This window comes from Melospiza melodia, chromosome 1, assembly GCF_035770615.1.
Source record: "Melospiza melodia melodia isolate bMelMel2 chromosome 1, bMelMel2.pri, whole genome shotgun sequence".
In the NCBI taxonomy this organism is placed as follows: Eukaryota; Metazoa; Chordata; class Aves; order Passeriformes; family Passerellidae; genus Melospiza; species Melospiza melodia.
This window is the reverse complement of record NC_086194.1, coordinates 119,391,649-119,413,062: the sequence shown is the minus strand read 5'-3', so window position 1 is coordinate 119,413,062 and position 21,414 is coordinate 119,391,649. Positions and strand designations below refer to the sequence as shown.

The following is a 21,414-nucleotide window of genomic DNA, read 5'->3' as shown; positions in this document are numbered from 1 at the left end:
ATCTTTGCTGTGTCAGTATTTTCTGGCACTAATGTTAGCATCTGGTGTATAATATCTGGTTACCAGAAACATTTAGAATAGGCTTAAACACAGTTCCATTAATGTAGGCCATGCTCAGAATGCTTAGACTCCTTTGTAAACATAAAGATGACTTTATTGGCCTTGATCTGGTTAATTTTTACAATTCCAGCATAAAAAATAATAATATCACCCTCTAATACCTTGAAGATTCTTTCTGCTTCAAAGTTTCTTGGAATTTGAGGAAGAGGAAAAAAGAAAAGTAGTGAGGATTTATCAGTGTGCTTGTGAACCTGCTATGTACATGGTCAAAGGTACTGAAAGATAATATAATTTAAAGCTGTTCTACATATGCTCTGATACATCAGAGACAGATTCACCTAAAATTGGAATGTGCTAAGGAGGATTAATGTATAAAACTTTTCGTGATCTGTTTAAGGAGTTTAAACTATTAATCTATAAATAAGTATTCCAACTTCCAAACATTGGATTATATTTATACTGATTAAAATCTAGATTTGTTACAACTCAGAAAATGTTGAAATTACAAGATCAGACACAGAACCTTGACAATACCAAGGACTAGGGAAAATAATAAATGTTTTGAAAATAAGAGGCTATCTCATAAGAACCAAGAACTATTGATGTTTGAACTAGCTTAAATAAAGGATTTAAAACCCCTGCAGCTGAAAGATTTTCAAGGACTATGGCTGTGAGGAATTAAAGGATTAAATATATTTAAAATATTTTTTTAGAATTTGAGTATGGATACAAATCTTATAAATAAGGGAAACTGCTTCCTATGCATAGAATTATTTTTCTCCTTGTTTCATAAGGAGATCATCCAATTTATATAACTTGTTTGCTTTTCTGCCCTCCTTCCCTGTCTCCCTCCTTGTCTCCCTCATTTACTGCTTTCTTCCTTTTTGTATTTCTCACCTCTCCATCTCCTCCTTTTCCTTCTCTTTCTCCTCCTTCTCCTTTGACTCTTCAAGTTGCATAATGACAGCCTTAATAACTGGGAAATCTAAGGATTTCTAAGGGAAATCTGGCAGGAGATTGAATCTCAGCTGTGAGGCCTGCCAAGATTGACTACATAGCAGAGGTGACAGGTATGGTCTCATGGGAAAACTTGCCAGCCTCAAAGCAGCTGTAGAACACTGCTGACCAAATAAACAACAGTGCTGGCAAGAAATAAAGTGAAAAATGGCCTACAGTTAAGACAAAATGAAAAAAGAAAAGAGAAAGTGAAAGAGGGAAAGCAGTAATCCACAAAAACTGCTATTGCTGTTGTTGCTACAACTCATTATTCTCTCTCTCACTGTGACAGAATACAGGTAAACAATTCTAATTATGTAACAAGGCTCTTCACTTAGATTATACAGTTAGGAGGCAAAGATAAAAACACAGTAAAGCAGTAAAGAAGATGTATAGTAGGACATAGAACAAAAAAAAAAATAGTTTCATAAGCCCATTGTGTCTAGGAAGTCACATTTTTTAATTGTCTTGCATAATTCTTTCTTTCCATGTTGTTAAAAGAATTTGTTTTGTATTATATCAATAATCTAATATATCATCAGTGTGTCAGTAATTGCAATGATCACACTTGATCTGGTTCAGACATTTTAATCCATCCTGAGTGTAGGGAAGTGCTCTGGAGTACATACTCGACCTAAATGAGAGTGCAAGAATCTGACCCATTTATAAATCTAATGTCAAAAATACTCCAGTTGTAAATCTAAATCTGCCCAATGAGCTGTCCCTTACTCTCAAAAGGGATATAAGAATATCACCCACAGCTGTTTTGACCTTTTCTCTTATGGTATTTTCAGTTTGCTAAGAAGCTCCTGAGGAGCTCCCCTTCCTAAAACAAATTGGGAGGTAAAGATGTGTTAAACCAAAGAGTTCAGGGCATGAGCCTGTGTTTGTTTAATGACAGTAAAGCACTGTGAGCTAACAGTGATGACATGCAATCCCTTGACCCAAGGCTGCATCATCTTCCCTTTTCCACTCTTCCCCTGCAGCTCTGGGTGACTCAGGGGTTCTTGTGCTGGTGATAGAAAGCTCTGTGCTCAGACTGCCAGCCCCATGGGATCGGTGCCCGGCTGGTACAGCCTTGTAGCAGATTCCATCTCATCTTCTCCTTAGCTGGCTCTCAGGAGGATGCTATTTGATTAATTCCTGAGTTTGTTTTACAGCATAGAGGAAGAAAGAAAAGACAGAGGCATACCTGTAACCTCACTTGAGATGACACTCTGGGAGTGTAGCCTGCCACTTTCAGCACAAGTCACTGTGTAATTCTCTCACCTTTGCAAGTGCCCTTGCTTCTCTCAATGTCCCAGGGAAACTGGACTGAGCAATGCTCAAACTAAGGAAACAGTGGAAGTGCTTTTCTCCTAATAAGAAATCAGTGAAATATTTTTACAAGCAGTAAATGAGCATAAATAAAATTTTCCTTCATCCTTTACCTAGATATTCGATAGATCGAAACACGGATCTGGAGAGGTATTTCAATATTGATGCCAACAGTGGAGTCATTACAACTGCCAAATCTTTGGACAGGGAAACTAATGCTGTTCATAATATCACAGTTTTGGCCATGGAAAGTCGTAAGTATCCATAGAAAGATTTTTATCGACAGTTTGTGTGTAAAGCTTCAGGCTTGGTTTTGATGAGCTTCACTAAGAGAATTTCTGGCAGCTGCAAACTGTGGCAGATAAAAATAACATATTGCTTAATGCAAAAGAAATCTATATGATCAAAGTATAAAAATACAACAGTTTAGGTGTTTCTTCTTTCATTTGGTTCACACCTTGTGTATTCTTTTGTCTTCTGAAAGACAAATACAAAGGAAGATGAAATATGTTCAGTCAGCAGTCTCACAGTAAGTGTCATTACAGGAAAGCTGATATGGAAGATAGGGGAGAGTGGTTACCCCATCTCAGTGAGGGTGCTCACAGTTGATTGGTGTTGGTCAGCCACAGCATTCTTAAAAGCTGTAAAGAAAAGGGGATGTGAATGCTAATGTGGTTTCATTTTCCTGACTCTAAGATACCACTGTAGAAGTTATTTTGTATTTGGTATCTTTTTCTGGTGTAAGATAAAAAGTGTTAAAAAAATGTAATGTTTCAAATCAATACAAGAATTCCTCTAAAGCAGGTTCAAACATAAACTCGTTCTCCTTTGAATACATTTTGTAAAGTACTTTTATATTTGAAGAATTTATATCTTCAAATTTCATCTTTATTACTACTCTGTTGAGCTGTGATAATAAAAACTTATCAGTTATCTGGCTTGCTATTGCAAAAATCATCACTTCTTGATTTCAGCGTGCTCAATATCGCATTCAACCTGAAAGTTAAGATTTATCGTTTAGTGTCTCTATGAATCTATCTTCTATTATCACAAGTAGTATTTTGGTCTAAAACCACAAAACAGAAAACAAAATTTTTCCTGGGTGGTAGCAAAACTGATGAGGTAGACAAGGGGCATACCTGAAATGAATGAAGGTCTAGGAGCAGAAGTAAAAACTTGTACTGCTTTAATTCATATTTATGTCTGCAGAGGAGAAATTTGGTGTCAAAAAGGCTTGCTTCTCTGGCATTTCACATGTGATATAAAAAACAGCCAAAAAACTCCCACCTTGTAATTGACATTTGGATGCTTAAAATATTTATTAAAAGGAGGCTGCAATACATTATAAAAAAAAAATACATGTTTGAAATTTTGTGTAGGTTTTTTTTTTGTCCTGCTGTAACATTAATATAATAATTTTTGGTGAAAAAGGATTATAACAACTCTTTTGCCTGCTCTGAAAGAGAAGCAAAATAAGTATTGCACTCACTGATGTCCCTATGCTTAGTCCAAAATATAATTATTGTTTAAGGTTAAAGTATGACATTGGACAATGAACATACAGTTTAGCTAGAGATGTGTACCAGTTTAGGGTGTGATTCATATTTAAGGTGTTCAAAATGCTAATGACAGTATTGAAATACTTAGTGTGTGTACACTTTAAATACTTTGAGATTTGCTTTAGAATGCAGCCTTCTCTTCTTTTCTCTTATACATAACTGATAAAATTCTGGTTTTGACTTCTCAATAGATGGATCCATCTAAAGTTCAGGAAAATAAAAAGTTTAACCTCTAATAATGGTGCTATTCTCCATATGAATAGTGATATTCTGGCTAGCTTGGTGATGATTTTGCATCATCTTGCTTTTATCCTTCTATGTGATTTGATTCAGTGCTGTGATTAGTGAGTAAGATTTCCAGTTTATCCTGAGAGTAAAATCTTAGATTAATTGAAGCAGCTGGAGTACAGAAATGTTGGTCCAGAAGATCAAGACAAGAGCTTCCTTTGTATTTGAGGAAGGGATTATAATTGATTTGACATGCATATCCAAAAGAAGAATGCAAATAAAAAAGATAATGACCTTCAGAATAACTTGCAAGGATCTCCTCTTAATTGTTTTATTGGACTTTTTCCTGTAGAGAATCCAGCGCAGATTGGGAGAGGCTATGTAGCCATCACAATCCTTGACATCAATGACAATGCCCCTGAGTTTGCCATGGAGTATGAGACAACTGTCTGTGAAAATGCTCAGCCGGGTCAGGTATGTCTTGATAGGTTTTATGGGTTTTTTTTACCAGATAATCAGCCATTCCTTATGAAAGCCTTCCAGATTTAAGAAAAATCCTCTTATAACAGTAAGAATGAGGCTCTGATGAACAGTACAAGCAAACAGTAGGAAAGATCCAGGTATAAAAAACATTGGTTGAAAGTTGTGTTAAAATCTCTGGCTTTCTTTTGTATAACTGATAAATTTTACTTAATTCACCTAATTTTGAATAATACTGAGAACACATACTTTCTCCTAATTTTTGTGAGAAGTGGGAAGCAGTAACACGAAGGTCATTCTGAGACTAAATGTCCACCATTCTGAAAATGAGTACACACTTTTAATCTGCCTAGGAAGTATGGACACAGTTTCACAATGGGAATATATTCCTATTTTTTATTCCTGTATTTTCAACTACACAAATAACTTCCAAGTAGTCCGAGACTTAACTAAATCTATTGCTTTGTGTCCCTCATTTTTGGCCTTTTCCCCTCTACTTTGGAAGACCTCACAAAATACCTGTACTTTCTCAGTCTCTCCTCCCACTTCCAGAAAACTTGTAGATGTTGCACCTGCAAAGATCCTGCACATTTTCAGGAAGACTTTGTGCTTTTGTTCCTCTCCCAGTGTATTGTCCTTCCTGTGGTAGATGTTTATTGCACATTTCAAAATCACCTCATAATTTAAATTCTGACAAAAACCCACTATGATTGTGTTCATGAGAAACACAGACTATGCACGCTCTTATTGTTGTACCTTTCTGTTTTCCCTGTGCTCTGATCAGAACTAGGCCAGAAAGCTGGAGTTTCCAATTTTTGTGGATTTTAAGTAGTGGTGACAATTTCTTTAGAGGTAGATTTTGACAGAATTTTAGAAAATTAATTAAAAAAACTATTAGGAATGAAATTTGAGAAAACAATAATAATATAATGTACCTTTCTGTTTTCCATTATATTAAAAAAAATATATGCATTTGAATGCTCAGAAACATCACGGTTCCCTTGTGAAGGTTTACAACATTGATTACAGCCACTGAGAACTACACTAAGAGCCATCCAGAAGACACACTTCTGGCACTGCTATGTAGTTTATTACTCCAAGCTCTGGCAAATGACAGGACCCAACTTTCTCCCAGAGCCTGCAGATCATTGCTTTGGCCAATAAATTTGGTACAGGTAAAGAGTTGAGTCACACATTAACAGTCTCTACGTGCTCGGGAGATTAGAAAACCAAAATTCAAGATGATTAGAACTTGAGGGAGGGTTGATATTTTGGTAGGTAACAGAGGGGTTAAGTAATGTACATGTACATATGCTTCAATGAAACCCTGATGTATCTCAAAACAGGTGATCCAAAAAATTAGTGCAATTGATAAGGATGACCCACCAAATGGCCATCAGTTCTACTTCAGTTTAACAGCAGAGGCAGCAAATAACCACAATTTTACATTGCAGGACAACAAAGGTAAGAAAACTTTATTTGGTAAATATTCATCAATAGCACCTTCCATTTTCAATGCAGCATGCTTTCTATGACCTATATAAACTTTTGTTGTGGTAAAGAAATAAACTACAATCAGCTTGCCAAATAATTTTATCTGTAGACTATTTGTCAAAGGAATTAAGCTGTTGCTTGAATCATTTAAAGCCTTGAGCCAAGCAGAGTAGCATCAAATCTAAATCTTTTTTTTTTTTTTTTTTCTATCAGTCACTCTTCACATTTTTTGCATGTATTTATGGGTTTTTATCTAAATTATATTTAACCTTGGGGCAGTTACTGAGAAATGTCCAGGAATTCATGTCTTATTAATATAACTCAGGGCATAAAAAATGAGTGCACAATAGATGGAGATCTTTTGGGATTTGTGGGGTTTTCATTTGGTTTAGAAAAAACACGTCTTTTCAGTAACTGAGTATGTCCCCTTTTGAAGAATGCTTTTGATAAAGAAAGCTGCCTATAATATTTACACAGACTTCTTATGACTGTTTCCTCAAAGACTCACACTGACATCCCATTTCTGTTAGTTAAAATATCTGAGAACACACTCTAATTACTGCCCTCATTAGTTGCACTGCACAGTACAGCAGCTGGGCACGTGTCAGGCTGTTTAGCTATTAGCTGTAGCAAACAGAACTAAATAGACAGGGCATTGCTCTTGCACTGCTCTTTTATGGATCAGTACTTAGCCAGAGCTACAAAGTCATCCTATTAGTAAAACAAGAAAAACAAACATATGGACACTGAAGGACACTGTTTGCACAGGCACACTTTGAATAATATTCAGTAAGTGTAATGTGTGACCTAATAAAATTCTTTCATGCAGATCTTCCTTGCCTTACCTTACATGTAGTTAATGAAATGCCTAATTTTCTTCATGTGAACAGCTTGCAGTTTAAAACTGAAGATTCTAACAGTAACACAGTCAAAATAATAAAAGTGCATTAGAATAGGACTGTTCATAAATCTGACATTATGAAAACTGTAACATAGTTAATGAAGAGACCCTCTTTCCTAAGAACTTATAACTTAATAAAAGTAATACTAGACTTTTGTAATGCCTGTAAAATCAGTGGAGGTTCAAGACCCAGCAGGAGCTGCCTCATTCAACATTGGTTAATTTTATGCATCTCTCATGTGATGTTATATCAAGAGGTGTTTGCATATTTTGCCAGATAGATCATAATAGATTACACAATAAGATAACTTTGCTGACTACCAACATGTCTGTCTATGGATAGATAGGTAAGTAGATAGATAGATAGATAGATAGATAGATAGATAGATAGATAGATAGATAGATAGATAGATAGATAGATAAACTGAATTAACATTTCTATACATGCTGGGAGATGTAACTCAGTGAGTACACAGTGAGTTTTGCACATATCTTCTTGAACACATGGGCTTTTTAATCACACAACTCAGACCACGGTCAATCTATACATTTTAGTCTGATTATAATAGCCATCTTGAATCTCAGAAGAGTCTGAGAACAACAGCATTTCTTTGTTGCATGCACAATTACCTTGTTTGTGCATGGATGGGAATTTTTTTGCATTTTAAAAATATTTCATTGATCTTCAGAACCTATTCTCCTATTAATATGGTCATTGCTTCCATAATTATGATATCTATAGCTGTAAATAGTTGAAATAGATGCTTGTAAATTAACTGGAAACATGTATTTAGATACCTAATCTAAATCACTGAAGGGTAATTTTTTTCTTTTTACATTTATCTCATCTTCACCTATCTGTCCAGGTTGTGAAAATGTGAGCTTACCTAAAAGCAAATGGACCTCTGCATTTTTGAAATATTCTTTTGTTGAAATTAAAAATCTTCTTGTTTAGTTGTATGTGATTTCTCAGTTGATCTTACCTCTGCAGCTTCAAAAGTATATGACTGGGAAAGGTAAACTTGTTGAAATAATTTTAATATTTTTATAAAGTCTTTATTTAGAAAGCTATAGTATTTATAAGCTTGTGTTTCAGAAAAGACATATTTTATAATTTGTCTTTTTATTCCTTTATCTAGATAATACTGCGACAGTATTAACCAAAAGGAATGGGTTTCGAAGACAGGAACAGTCTGTTTTCTACTTGCCAATATTCATAGTGGACAGTGGATCACCTTCACTTAGTAGCACTAATACTCTCACCATCAGGGTCTGTGATTGTGATGCAGATGGTATTGCTCAGACATGCAATGCAGAAGCATACATCTTGCCTGCAGGACTCAGCACTGGAGCCCTGATAGCAATATTGGCTTGTGTCTTGACACTGCTAGGTATGTCTTCTTTCTCTTACCCTTCTTTTCCCTTCAATGCATCATGGCAAAAGATACATGCATATAAACTTCAACATTCCCCTCCACCCTGATTTCTGTGGACAGACACAGATAGTATTCAAGAAAGAACAGCATTTTGTATCATTAGCACAAAAAACCCTTTAGATTGGGATTATCATTTTAGATTATTTGTTTCTATATCGAATTGCCTCCAGACAGATGTAAGAAATTACAGTAGAAGAAAAAAAAGTTTGGCATGTATCAAATGCAATATTTAAGAAATAGACAGTACAGTTTATGGAAGCATCTGGTTTGACATACTCACCATTAACCAGTATCAGTGTGTCCCTTCTCCACAGGCATAACTGTTTTTAAACATTTACTGATTTGCAGAGAACAAAAGATATTCAGAAAATAAAACAGATGCAATTTACTCATGAGAATCATAATTTATTGGCATCATTTGCAGAGTGATCTTTTCTCACTTCTGCAAATGGTAGCACAGCTGGATTTTATGTTGAGAAGGGAAACTGCAACTACATAAAAGGCAGTAGAAAAGCGGGGAAGAGTGTTAACATCCTAGTTTGCCTAGCATTTCTCATGTAATACCTAGTCATTAAGCAGTACATGGGAAAATAAAGGGTCAAATCAAGAAATAAAGATGAAGAATAAGTTGAGAAAAAGTGAAGTTTTGGGTTCTGTCTGAAAATTCCTATGTTAACAGGGTACCCGGTTCAGCACAAAAGAATTTTCATCAGTTTTCCTATCAATTAAGAGATTTTTCTATTCCCTGTCTGTACATACCGGTCTAAGGAAAGGGAGAAGACCACAATCTTCTTATGTTGGTATAATCGCAGTGGTGTTTTATCTGCCATTGTTATCAAAGCAATTTGCATAGGTCAAAACAAGAGACTTGTGTCCAAACTTCTGTCCATGGCAGTATTTCTACCATGTACAGATTTGTCTCCTTTCACACTCTGATTCATGTCACTGGAAACTATTAGAAAGAAAAGTTCCTTCTGCAAAAATGTTTCTAAAACACTCCAAAATGAAAAACCTGTTGCATACTTTTTTTACAGAGTAATAAAAATCACTACCTCTGCAACCAACTTACTCAGTAGCTATATATATATGTATATATATAGGAGGTGGCATTTCTAAAGTTTTCCATCTACGTGACATAAAAAAATCTAACACCATAAGACTTTATTCTCACTCAACACATGGTTAGGCCTAAGTTTAAGAAATGGAAGGGAATTATTGCCAGAATGCCAGAAGTTTTAATGAACATTTTTAAATACCATTTTTCTAGTAGCATTTCTAGCCAATTTATGTACACAAATGAACTTTATTTGGACATGAAGCTAAATGTTAGAGTTCAAAAAGATACAAAAATATTCTCTTATATCAACTGGCATTACTAGCAGTGAAAAAACACCCACTTTAAACTTCAAGTCCAATATACTTAGGAATAAAAGTCCTGTAACCATAGCAATTCATTTGATCCAAAAAGTAAATCTCACCATTTGTGTTATACATGAAAAGCTGGTTTCTGAAGATTACATAGGAAACTGCTTTAGATACCATGCAGCTTGGTCTGGTCATACACTTTTCTTAAATAGAAGCAGTAGGATTTCAAGAAGACCATTGAGTGGAGACAAAGCATGTTGGCACCAAATAACTTGCTTATTCTACTTGGTACACCAGGGGTCAAATACAACAAATAAACCAACAAATGAGCTTTTTTCCCAGTTATTCTGAACAAGAGTTTGGTAAAAAAAGTTTGCATATTACCACCACATCACTGATTTTATTTGTCAAAGACTTTGGTTTTCCAAAGTCATCTGTCTGAAGGCATCAACATTGTTTATCTAAAAAGACGTTTGTATGTGCCACCATCCCTTCCAGTCTAAACTGTTCCTTTTGAGTACAGTTCAAAGCTGCAGGAACAGGTTAGGCTGTGTTTGTATGATAACCCTGGCTTTGAGTACTGCATTTGGGTACTGCCTCCCATTTTAGCAGAATGCCAGTGTCCATAAAGAAGAGGTACCTAAGCATCCCTGATGCCCAATGAAACCCAGCAGCTTGTCTGGTCCCGGAGATTTTCTTCTTCTCTCATTTGCTCCTAGAATATTTTTTCTGGGACCAGCTGCATGGTGGTATTGCTAGGAATTTACTTTTGCTCTTTGAATTCCCTGAGAAAAATGCTGAAGATCTACTAGAATAGCATGAAAAACAGGCTTCAACTGCTGGCAAATGGTTCCAGGACTGGAACAAGGGATGCACATTTTGTGTAAGACTTTATCAGTGAAAAGAGAATACAGTCTACTGGATCAATATCTTTTCCTAACCCAAGATTAACACGCAGTACAAATCCAGTCACATTAATCAATGTCATCCTAATGTGGATGCCAGTTGTAAAGCAGAGAAAGCATGAAATTTGCATAGATGGAATGAATACATGCTTTCTGGCACCAGGGTCCTAAATTCTCAACCAGGTCTTACTTTCTTATAGTATGACAAACTTTTTGATCTTGCACCATATCTCCCTATGGCTCATACATAACCATTTGTCTTTACTAAGACCTGGAATGTCTCAGTGGGATTTCTTAGTGTTACTACTTTTACTTAAGCAAGTAACCAATTTTAGATAAGGCCAATGTTTTCACTGACTCTAAGAAGGAAGAAAGAACGTTATTAAATTGCACTCTTTATACAATAATTGCATATAACACGATATAGGCTAATTTTTCAAACTAAAATATTTTTAAAAGCTAAAAATATGTAAAACCAAAATCTCTATCTTCATACTGACTGATGGAGTTCAAATTTTAAATTTTATTTCACAAGAAAATTCCAGCATTTTTTAATTACTCAAAACAGATTTCCAATTATGCAGTAAGGCTAAGTTTTGCAGAAAGAAAAAAAATCATAAAAAGCATACAAAAAAGGTAGTTTGATTCAATTTGGACTACACATAATTTTGAGGCAAGCAAGTAGAATTTTTTTAACTTTTTCTGAAAATTATACAGTAATTTAATTAAAGACAATTTGTTTTTCAGTTAGCATCTTCTAGAAAAAATAACTGCTTTTGCAACAACTGTTTAGCATAAAATGTTTACATAAAATCACACAAACAGAATATTCACCTGTAGATAACCTAATCACATTTGAGAAGTTAAGTGTTTTCTTTGTATGGAAAGCTATATTATCACAATACTTTTTCATAATTATTGTCTTTTATACTTCTGAATGTAATCTATTAGTGTCACCTATTTTCTTAGGAAGACTGAAGAAAGTTTCCTATTGGTGTGGCACTAGAGTTTACAAGGGTAATACATTAATAAAATTTGAAAATACAGCTTTGAATCATTTTTTTACAGTTGAAAGACATCAAATTTGTTATCATTATCAAAATACCCAAATTAAATCAGAACACAAAACTGTGATTTGTAAACAAGAAGAAGAAGCAGTTCTAGTGATAAGAATCCTATTCTCTTAATAAGTACAACATGTACAGAAGGTGACTATGTAATATGTGTAGGGTTTGGCCTTGCAGTTTTAAAAGTGATAAATGTGTAACTGGGGGAAAACATTTAACTAGGGTTACCCAAAGCAACACTTCCAGAAAGTGGTTGAATATGAAATGCAGCAGCTGTTTTCTGAAAGTTAGTGAGTTGATTAGGGTCACTCAGTATGGGCATTTAAAGGTCACAGTCACTTTGCAAATATCAGTCCAAACTGATTAAACAACAGGTATAGGTGAAGTTTGTTAAGTGGGAATTAAATTCAAGTTTCCTGAGTCTTGGCCTCTGTAATCCCCAAACCGTGTCTGACTGTACTGGCAACTGCAAGGTATAACTAAATAGGTTATTAGTGTTCTGCTTAGATGGCTGGGGATCTCCAATCACCAGCTTTATGAATCATGACACACCTAAGGCATAAAGCAGTGTGCAGATCTGCTCGCAGCTGATGTGGCTTATTGCTATAGTAAATTCCTGGCTTAGGGGTGTAGTGTATACAAATCATGGTAATGCTTGTGATTTAGCTCTGTGCCTTTCCGTATAGCTCTGCATGCAGTCTTCCCCCTCAGGGCCTCTCACGACTTTTATGGCTTCCTTACAATTATGCTGCAGTTGCCTTGAGTACAAAAGGAAAAATTAATACTAAACCAGAGAAATATGTGCGGGTGAACTAAACCTGACTTATTACCAGGTCATACCAAAATGGAAATTTCATGGTAATTCCAGAAAGCACACTGAAAAGTGGCAAAGCAAAAATCCACTCTTGCATTCGAAGGTGTTTTTTTAAAGACTGATTTGGGTGTATTGAAACCTCAAACATTTAATGTATACTAGATACAAGGATAAAACTGTGCATTACCACAGCTATTATAAAGACAAACAATTTTTTATTTTTTGCTTGGCTATTGTACCTATTAAAGGAAATCAATATTTCTAAAAAATTTAGGTAAGTCAGAAGAATTAAAAGGTTAGTTTAAATCAGTCTTTGTTAATTCTGGTTATTAAGACTTTATAATTAGCAGATTAAAATATCAATTGACTTTTTTATTTGTTACATCACATACAAAATCTGTATTGTCATTTCATCTCCTTAGTATGAGTTGGATGTATGGAGCCAATCTAGTGCCCTCATTTGTGCCTGAAGGTTTTCCACTGTATTATTTCTTTTCTAACAATCATGAAATTAGGTTTATAGAAGTTCAGACGGTCCCTAATTACTGACTTAATGTCTGCTTTTGTCATAAATGTAGGAAATAAAAGCCCACCATTACTTAATGAGAAATGAAAAAAACTTCGAAACAATTTGCATTTGATTTAAATAGCAGTGAAAATTGTTTAGGGCTTGTATTCATTTCTGCAGCTCCTGCAATGCAGCTAAAGCTTTGTTCATTTAGAGGTTAAACTTTATTGTTCATGGCTGCTGGAAAGGTTAGAAATTAATAATCTTATAAAGTTATCTAAATGCTAAAATATTTAACCTTTAGAAAGACTCCATATTTTTCTTGGCTTCAAGCAAGTGTGAGAGATAGAAGGAACACTATATAAAACATTCACTGTATCTTGATTTTTATTGTACCTTTAGGCAGACCTTCCTACTAAGTTTCCTCTTTTACACTTATTAGCATGTCTTTAACTTTCAACATGAAGTATGTTAAGAGGGACAGTAGAGTAAAAATACATTCATTGAGTAAAGTAAATTATTAGCTGCTTACTTATATGACAATAAAAATGTGGCAATAAATGTTAAAAACAGTAATTAAGGAGTTATGTCAATAGAAATCTTGTTTGAAATATCTATTTGTACTGTCAGCAAAGTAATTTCACTTTAAAATATCTTTTACAATAAGGGAAAACATTAAAAGTGGAGTGCAATTGTATCTAATGACAATTTTATGTTCTCCGCCGTATAATTTACAGCTTATTATACAAATATCAGAATGCTTTGAAATTTCACAAATGTCACTTTAAAGGTCAACATTTCATATTGTTAAACTGCTTATGTAAATATTGTTCAAAGGAAAATGCCCCCAAACTGGTGGCTTCTGAATTCAATACATAGAGGATGAATCAGGTAGATGCCAGGGGCAAAAAATGTGAAAGGGTGATGTTGATTATGTAGTAATATAGTCATGAGGTAGCTATTAGTAGATGGATTATTGGATATGCATTTGGTAGCTGCTGAGAAAAGAGGAAAGAATTGTTGCCTAATATATTTGTCAAAAATTTTAGGGGAAAAAATATATAGTTGCAGCTTTATTTTTAGACATGTGTGGCTCCAAAGGGAAATAAAAATAGTGCAGAAAGGCATCTCTGGCTTTAACCAATTCCAATTAGTACCATAACATCTGTAGACATACACAGCTTTCTTGCATGTACAATTTACTGGTTTATTCTAGCCAAGTGGTCCTAATATTAAGTAATTTCTCACAATGACTTAATTGATACTCATTTTAAGATCACTCCATGAAAAGGCTTTCAAGAATAGTAGTCTCACATCATGCAATTTGTGGAGGCCACTTTTGAGACTGCCTAGGGAACCTCAAGCTTAATTTTATCTCTATCACCTTTTAGCTTTTGCTTTTCCATGTGTTTCTACAGCATTTAATTGGCATTGTAAGTAAAGACTGAAAATGTTATGGATGCATATAACCACATAATCTTAACATTAAAAATAATCATAAAATCAGAAGAGATTAATTAAATGTGGAATGACACTTTTCAACGTAATGTTATTTTTTCAGCCATAGTGATGCCTGTGATTTCTTAGGAGTGTCATTAACTCAGCAAATGTTATCCAGATGCTACAGTATAGTATTAATTATTTTCTAGGAGGATGATTCACACTCCATCATGTCCCACAGATGGATGCAATATTCACAGTATTTGTTCCATATTTTGTGTGTCACCAGTGATGTTTCTCTACCAAAACTGCATTAGAAAAAGAGGAGAATTGAGCTAGTTTCTTTCAGTGCTTTTGGCTGCCCCTGCAGTTTAGTATTAGCTTTCAAGCTGAAAGAAAATTTAAGGGTTAAAATTGAATAACCAATTTACTGAACCAATTTACTGGTTCATCTAGTAAACTGTAGGCATAGCAGTTGTCATTAGATGTAAGGCATAAATCTCAAGTGCAGCACTTTGCACTTTTCAGGAAAGTGAGATCTTATACAGAAGTGGTTTTATTCCATGAACTAAGACAGTCCTATTTTATACATTGCTTAAAAATTCGATGTTCTCCAAGATAAAATTTTTAAACTTTATTTTTATTTAGCACATATTGATCATACACTTTAATGCCATCACTTTCCAAACTATGTTTTTTAAATATTGTTCTGTCAATTTATGAATGTGCTTTTATCACTTGGGCATTTAAGAGTTCAGGAAAAGCTTTTTGTTTTTTTAAAAAATTATTATAATTTCTTGGCTGTGAGATTTTCATAGACTGAACTAAAATTTATGCTTAGCAGACAATATAGGATATTAGAATTAGAAATGAAAACTCTAATCCTGAATGATTTGGAAAATAGATTCTTAGGGTCTAAAAAGCTTATAGTTTAAAAGCTATTTCATAATCTGCTAGGTTTTACATCTAACTGCACAAATTTCTTGCATCTAACTGTATAAATTCCTTGGGTCTTTTTCGTATAAATTAATGGGTACTTCCTACATTAGAAAAAAGATGAGAAAACTTTGGCACTGCTAAAACTCTAGCTTTTCTTTGTTCCAGTTCTTGTCTTGCTGATTGTCACCATGAGGCGACGGAAAAAAGAGCCCCTCATTTTTGATGAAGAGAGAGATATCAGAGAAAACATTGTCCGGTACGATGATGAGGGTGGTGGAGAGGAAGACACAGAGGCTTTTGACATGGCTGCCTTGAGGAACCTCAACATCATGCGAGACACCAAGACCAGAAGGGACGTGACACCTGAGATTCAGTTCTTGAGCAGACCGACTTTTAAAAGTATCCCAGATAATGTCATTTTTAGGGAATTTATCTGGGAAAGACTAAAAGAAGCTGACGTGGACCCCTGCGCGCCGCCCTACGACTCCCTGCAGACGTACGCATTTGAGGGGAACGGCTCGGTGGCGGAGTCGCTCAGTTCTTTAGATTCCATCAGCTCAAACTCTGACCAGAACTACGATTACCTCAGTGACTGGGGCCCTCGTTTTAAAAGGCTTGCAGATATGTATGGGACCGGACCAGAATGCTTATACTCCTAGCCTTGGAACCTTTCTCTGAAAATGCACTGAAGAATCTTAAAACAGAAAACTCAACCTAAAAGACTGAGGAAAGTTGTAAATATTTTCCCATTTTTTAAATTTTAGGTTGGTTTTGGTTTTTTTTTGTTTTTGCCTTGGTGGAACATATCTTCATCAGACTTGTCCTAGGGACTGCACTGACCACACAGAATATGAGCATTTGGTGGCATTTTTGATAAAATGAAATGCTCAGCCACGTTCAAATAGATAGCAACCCTGAAATACCTGCAGAGGCAACTCACTTTCAAGAGTATGTTACACAGTCACCTCAGTGAGCTGGCATCTGTAGATGCCTTCACAGTATTGCTATATTGAGAATACAGAGTCCCTGTTTTAAGAAGAAACAAATTTTCAAATATATAACTCAATACAATATTACAGTACATTGTATTTACACAGGCAAGGTTTTTTTAGCCAATTTTCTTTACTTTGTGCATACAGCTTACTAGAACAAAAGCAGAAGGACTGATGAAAACAAACAAAAACCCAGGAAATATTTTTTGTGTTTCTTCTGAGCTATTTAATCAGAAATTTCTGTAATTTTCTGGGTTGTTTTCAAGAAATTATTGTTTGTACTAAGAAATTCCACAATGTATTGTCAACTTACAAAGTAGTTTAAAATTCACATAAAACTATAAATATGGAGGTGTAGTCCTATGGATGGGAAGTTTTGTGATGCCCATATAGGTATAGAAAAGGTGTTGCTATCTATTTGCTATTTTTTATTCTCTCTTCTGATTTGTACAGGAGAATTTATCCTTTTTTATTATTGTTTGACATAAAGTGTTATATTTATTTTGGAACTCCAATCTCCGCTAAATTCAGGTCCATTTTACTGCCTCATGGTTTTAGACTTGTCAGAACATGCTGATTTTTCTCCAGTCTCAGATAAATGTAGGAAATGAAGCATGGAAGTGGAAAAATTACAGTAAACAAGGCCACCCACCATTCATGCCACAGAAAGGAGAGCAGCTCCAAGGATGTGCAGTTGTTCTTCTGAGCCATTACAAAGTCTGAGACATTTAAAGAAGATATTTGTACATTGAATTTTTTGAAAGAAGACTGCAGAGGTAGCTGGGAGTGTCTTAATGCAAGATTTAATTTTCAAGGTTAAACACGCTATATGCTTCAAAGACTGTAAACACCTCACTCTTCTTCTTCCCTTCTCTTTTGCTGCTGATGAATCACAGTAAAAGATTTTTCTATTTCTTTCTTATGTTAAACAATGTAAAACTATTAACTTCAGAGGTCATCTTTAGATCCTGCTGCACATAAGTATTATTTCCCCAAGGTGTTAACTCACTACACATAATTTCTATGCTGGTTCAGGAGTGCCAAAACAGAAGGACAACTATTATTGGTTAATATACTGTATGATTTTGAAGTAGGATTTCTTAGAATAAGACAACTTTTTTATGATTCCGACAATATTTATACTTCATCTTTCATGATTTATTACTAGATAATAGGATATATATTCAAGTAAAATAGTGGGTTTAGGTATTATTTCAGATTTTTTTTTTGTTTTAGATATAATGTAGATGAGTTCCTAAATTAGAATCTGTTCCTGCAAATTTTTTGCTTGTACCTAACTGGAAATGACTTGACCTGCCTGCAATTACTGAGGTACACTGCATTGTTTACAGAACTGTGTTTGTGAACAGAAGGTGCTCCACAGAGAATGATGCTCACTCTAAAAGTACTTCTTTCTGAGAGAGAAGGATCCTTGTACTGAAATCTTAATGTATGAGTGATGTGAGGCTGGGGGATGGGAAATTATCATTAAGGCTCTTTAAATTTTGCAGCCCAGCGTTATCAATTAATTATGTGAAAGTGGCCTTCAGCTCCAACAGAAAAGAAGAATAATTTTAATCATCTACAACATTCTTAATTTGAGTTACATGTTAATAGACAATCATTGTTTCATAATTCAGTAGATTTGCTTCTAGTTGTATGAAATATATATATATAGGCATATATATATATATATATATATATATGACAGATTTTGTAATGGAACTGAAAGATATCGTCCACGACTTTTAGTCATACATGTAAGATTTTCAATAAAAGTATTAAAAAATAGGAAAAAAAAGAACCAATGTGTATACAGTTTAATGAGAGCAAGATATGCTGCAGAATATAAGCAGGTATTAAATCAGAGAGGTTCTGAAAGAACAGTTTTCATTAATCTCTTTTTTCTTTGCAGGAAGATAATTCATGCATCTGAATTAAGATGTCAAAAATGTTGATTTTACCACATAACATTCACAGGAGATTTAAATGTGGTTTAGAGTAAACAGCCCAATTTCCTTGGTTTTCTACCTTCTGTATCTGTAAAAAACCCCAAAACCTCCACTGTTAGGAAACTATGTTAGGATGGGGTTTCTTTGATGTGCTTTCTACAGAAAAAAAAATGCTTTATTCTGATACCATGAAAGTTCTGCATGTTTTCTGTTGCACAGTTCTAATTTAAGTTTGCTGTTGCATTCTACATGCTTCCCTGCTGATTGTATTGTTGCATTTAGAAGGGAAGGTGAAAATCCCCTATATTTGGTGACAGATATTACTATAGCATACACACAAGGGTGTGTGTAATATGCATGCTACATAATGCTCACCAAAACTTACCACGACTACAGGTTTTTACAGTTTGTAATCTGATTCCAATTCTTTTGTTGAGTCTTACTTATGGTGCATAGCTGGATGGCATAAAGTATATTCTACTGACTAAATACTAAAAAATGTAAAAAACATTTTTTCTGTCCTGGAAAGGTGATGAAATTATTTGGGCAAATTAATTAGAACAGGCCTTTAAAAATACTTCCAATCATATTTATTTATTTATTTAACTTTCTGAAGAGCTTCAGTATCTAACTAGAAGCCACAAATCATAGATAAAAACATTGCAGTCTCTCCCGTCTTTCAGCGGAATAACATGTCTTTCCTTCTGCCATATGCCAATGGAATAAGCTTATTTTAGATTGAGATTTCCAAGAATCTTGAAAAGTGCACAGTTTTAAGAGTGCTACTAAAATACTCCTGAATAAAATTAAGCTGTTTGAAGAAGACTTAAGGGGAAGACTTCTTACTCTGTTTTGACCAGTATGAAATCTACTGAATTCAACAGAGTCAAACAATGGACATTCTGACTAATATTCCCTATTCAAAAGAATAAACTTAGCATACTTACTCTAGGTTATATTCCCACTAAGATATAACACGGGCCTTCCTAAGCCTCCTAGTTCTGATGGCTGCTTAATATAATCACTGCAGGACTCATGAACTTTGATGTTACAAACTGAAATTTCTCCTACTCTCAAAGAATTAAGGGAGAAAAAAAACCTCAAAAAACAAAACTAGTTCATTTTTACTCTTTTATTTGTTGTTTTGAAAGGGAGAAGGAGGATTCATCAAAATGTCCTTTTTCAGTTAAAGTCTTCTCTAAATTTTTTTTTTCCTCTTTACACTTCAGGTGTTAGCAATAATTAATAAAAAAATCCTATCTTTTTTATTTTAGAAGTTTTGGATGAAAGCATGTCATGAAATATAAAATTGCAGCATCTTATTTTTATGGACAAATACTCTTGTATGATATAAAGAAAAGTCATAGTTTGTCATTCTGAAAAGGAAATAAATATAAATAAAGCATACAATTTTATTGGCTTTTAAGATCCTTAAAGAGTTGAAAAGTGAACACAATTACCTATATCAAATCTAGTATTAAATTCTTGGTTGCAGTCCATCATGTGACTGGTTTTAATTTTTTTAATACAGATATTTTGTCTACTTTAGAATCTATATAGAGTAATACTGCTTTGGGGCATCGTTGTCTTCACTTCATTAGTGGTAGAAGAGGTCAAGTATATTTTTACTGGTCTGTGACTCTAAAATGGAATTGCTAAAGATAGAAATGTCACTTTATTTGACAGAAACAGGAAAGTCTACAAGACCTCTAAAAATTGCTTTTTTAACTATGCCATCCTTAAGTCTGACAGATCTACATCTAAATTTTTCAGATGAATCCTAAGATCTATTTTCACCCAGGAATGATTCCTTCCACACCAAAAATTATTCTTCAGTTCATTTTTAATGCAGCTAAAAATGCATTTTATTGGTCACTGATTTTTGAAAATAGATTTCTTCCCTAATTTTTGTTCTTTGAACTAGGGGAATCTCAGTACACAATATAATCTATTTTCTACATGAAGGGAATGAAAAAAAATCTACATAACATAGGCTCTACTTTGTTACTATAATTTTCCTTTTCTCAGAAAAGAAAGAAATAATATTTTCCAATGGTACATAAAATCCATGAAACCTTAGACTATACGATTGCCTACAAAAATAGAACAATTGAGAAAACTTGATTTTTCTCATCATTATATGACACGAGATTGTAATGGAATGTTTATGTGAAGCCTTATATATCTGATCAAACACAATGAAAGAAGAAATCAGCATAAGAATTTTCTGGAAATCAGAAGAAGATCTCATTTGAAGCCACAGTGGTGTGTTGCAAACACTCCTCATATGTGAACACATATTTTCTAAAATTATGTATATGTTTAAACATTCCACTCTCAAAACATTTATTTTAAAATACTTTTTTTCATCAGAGAGTATCTGGAAAAAAGTAATCCTACTCTCAAAAACTTTGTTTATCCCCGTCAATGACTGAGAATGAAAAATATAATTTAGATTCAGACAAAATTTTTAATATTCCCCCCACAATGAAAGCAAATTGGTGTCATGTTTTGACCCAAAATAGTTTAAATGAAGTGTTGCAAGGACTGTAATTTCTGTTCATTTTTCAAAAAGATTGTATCAGATTGAAATTCCTATTCCTAGAAATAATGTGAGGTTTAACTGGAGTTTAATATTTGGATGATTAACTAAGGTCATAAACCTGTTGTGATGGATGCTGAACCATTACTAGGGAAAAAATCAAGGATTTTACTTTCTTCTTCTCTTCACCAGGATCTCCGTCAAAGTCAGAATTTCAGTTTCCACCAAAGCAACATCATGACAAATCTAAGTTGAACACAGCAGGCAGTTACATGTTGTCTCTTCCTCACAAAGGCTAAAAGACATTTACCTTATTCTATTCACATATTCCTTTCTGATTATGTCTTGACTGCCTAGGTCATTCTACCTGAGACCTGTGAAGTTGTTGTGGTTGGAGGGTTTTGGGGGGTGACGTTTGT

At 34.3% G+C, this 21,414-nt stretch overlaps 1 protein-coding gene across 1 annotated transcript in view; it reads left to right on the top strand.

Moving 5' to 3' along the window:
• The window catches only part of CDH7 (cadherin 7), an 83,423-nt gene extending 63,628 nt beyond the window's left edge, over nt 1-19,795 (top strand). Inside the window, exons 8-12 of the mRNA XM_063165583.1 lie at nt 2,491-2,627; nt 4,513-4,634; nt 5,987-6,104; nt 8,175-8,426; nt 15,675-19,795. Coding sequence (XP_063021653.1) covers nt 2,491-2,627; nt 4,513-4,634; nt 5,987-6,104; nt 8,175-8,426; nt 15,675-16,168 — 1,123 coding nt within the window. The 3' untranslated portion in view covers nt 16,169-19,795. The remainder of the gene's footprint in view (nt 1-2,490; nt 2,628-4,512; nt 4,635-5,986; nt 6,105-8,174; nt 8,427-15,674) is intronic.
• The last annotated feature ends 1,619 nt before the right edge of the window (nt 19,796-21,414 follow it).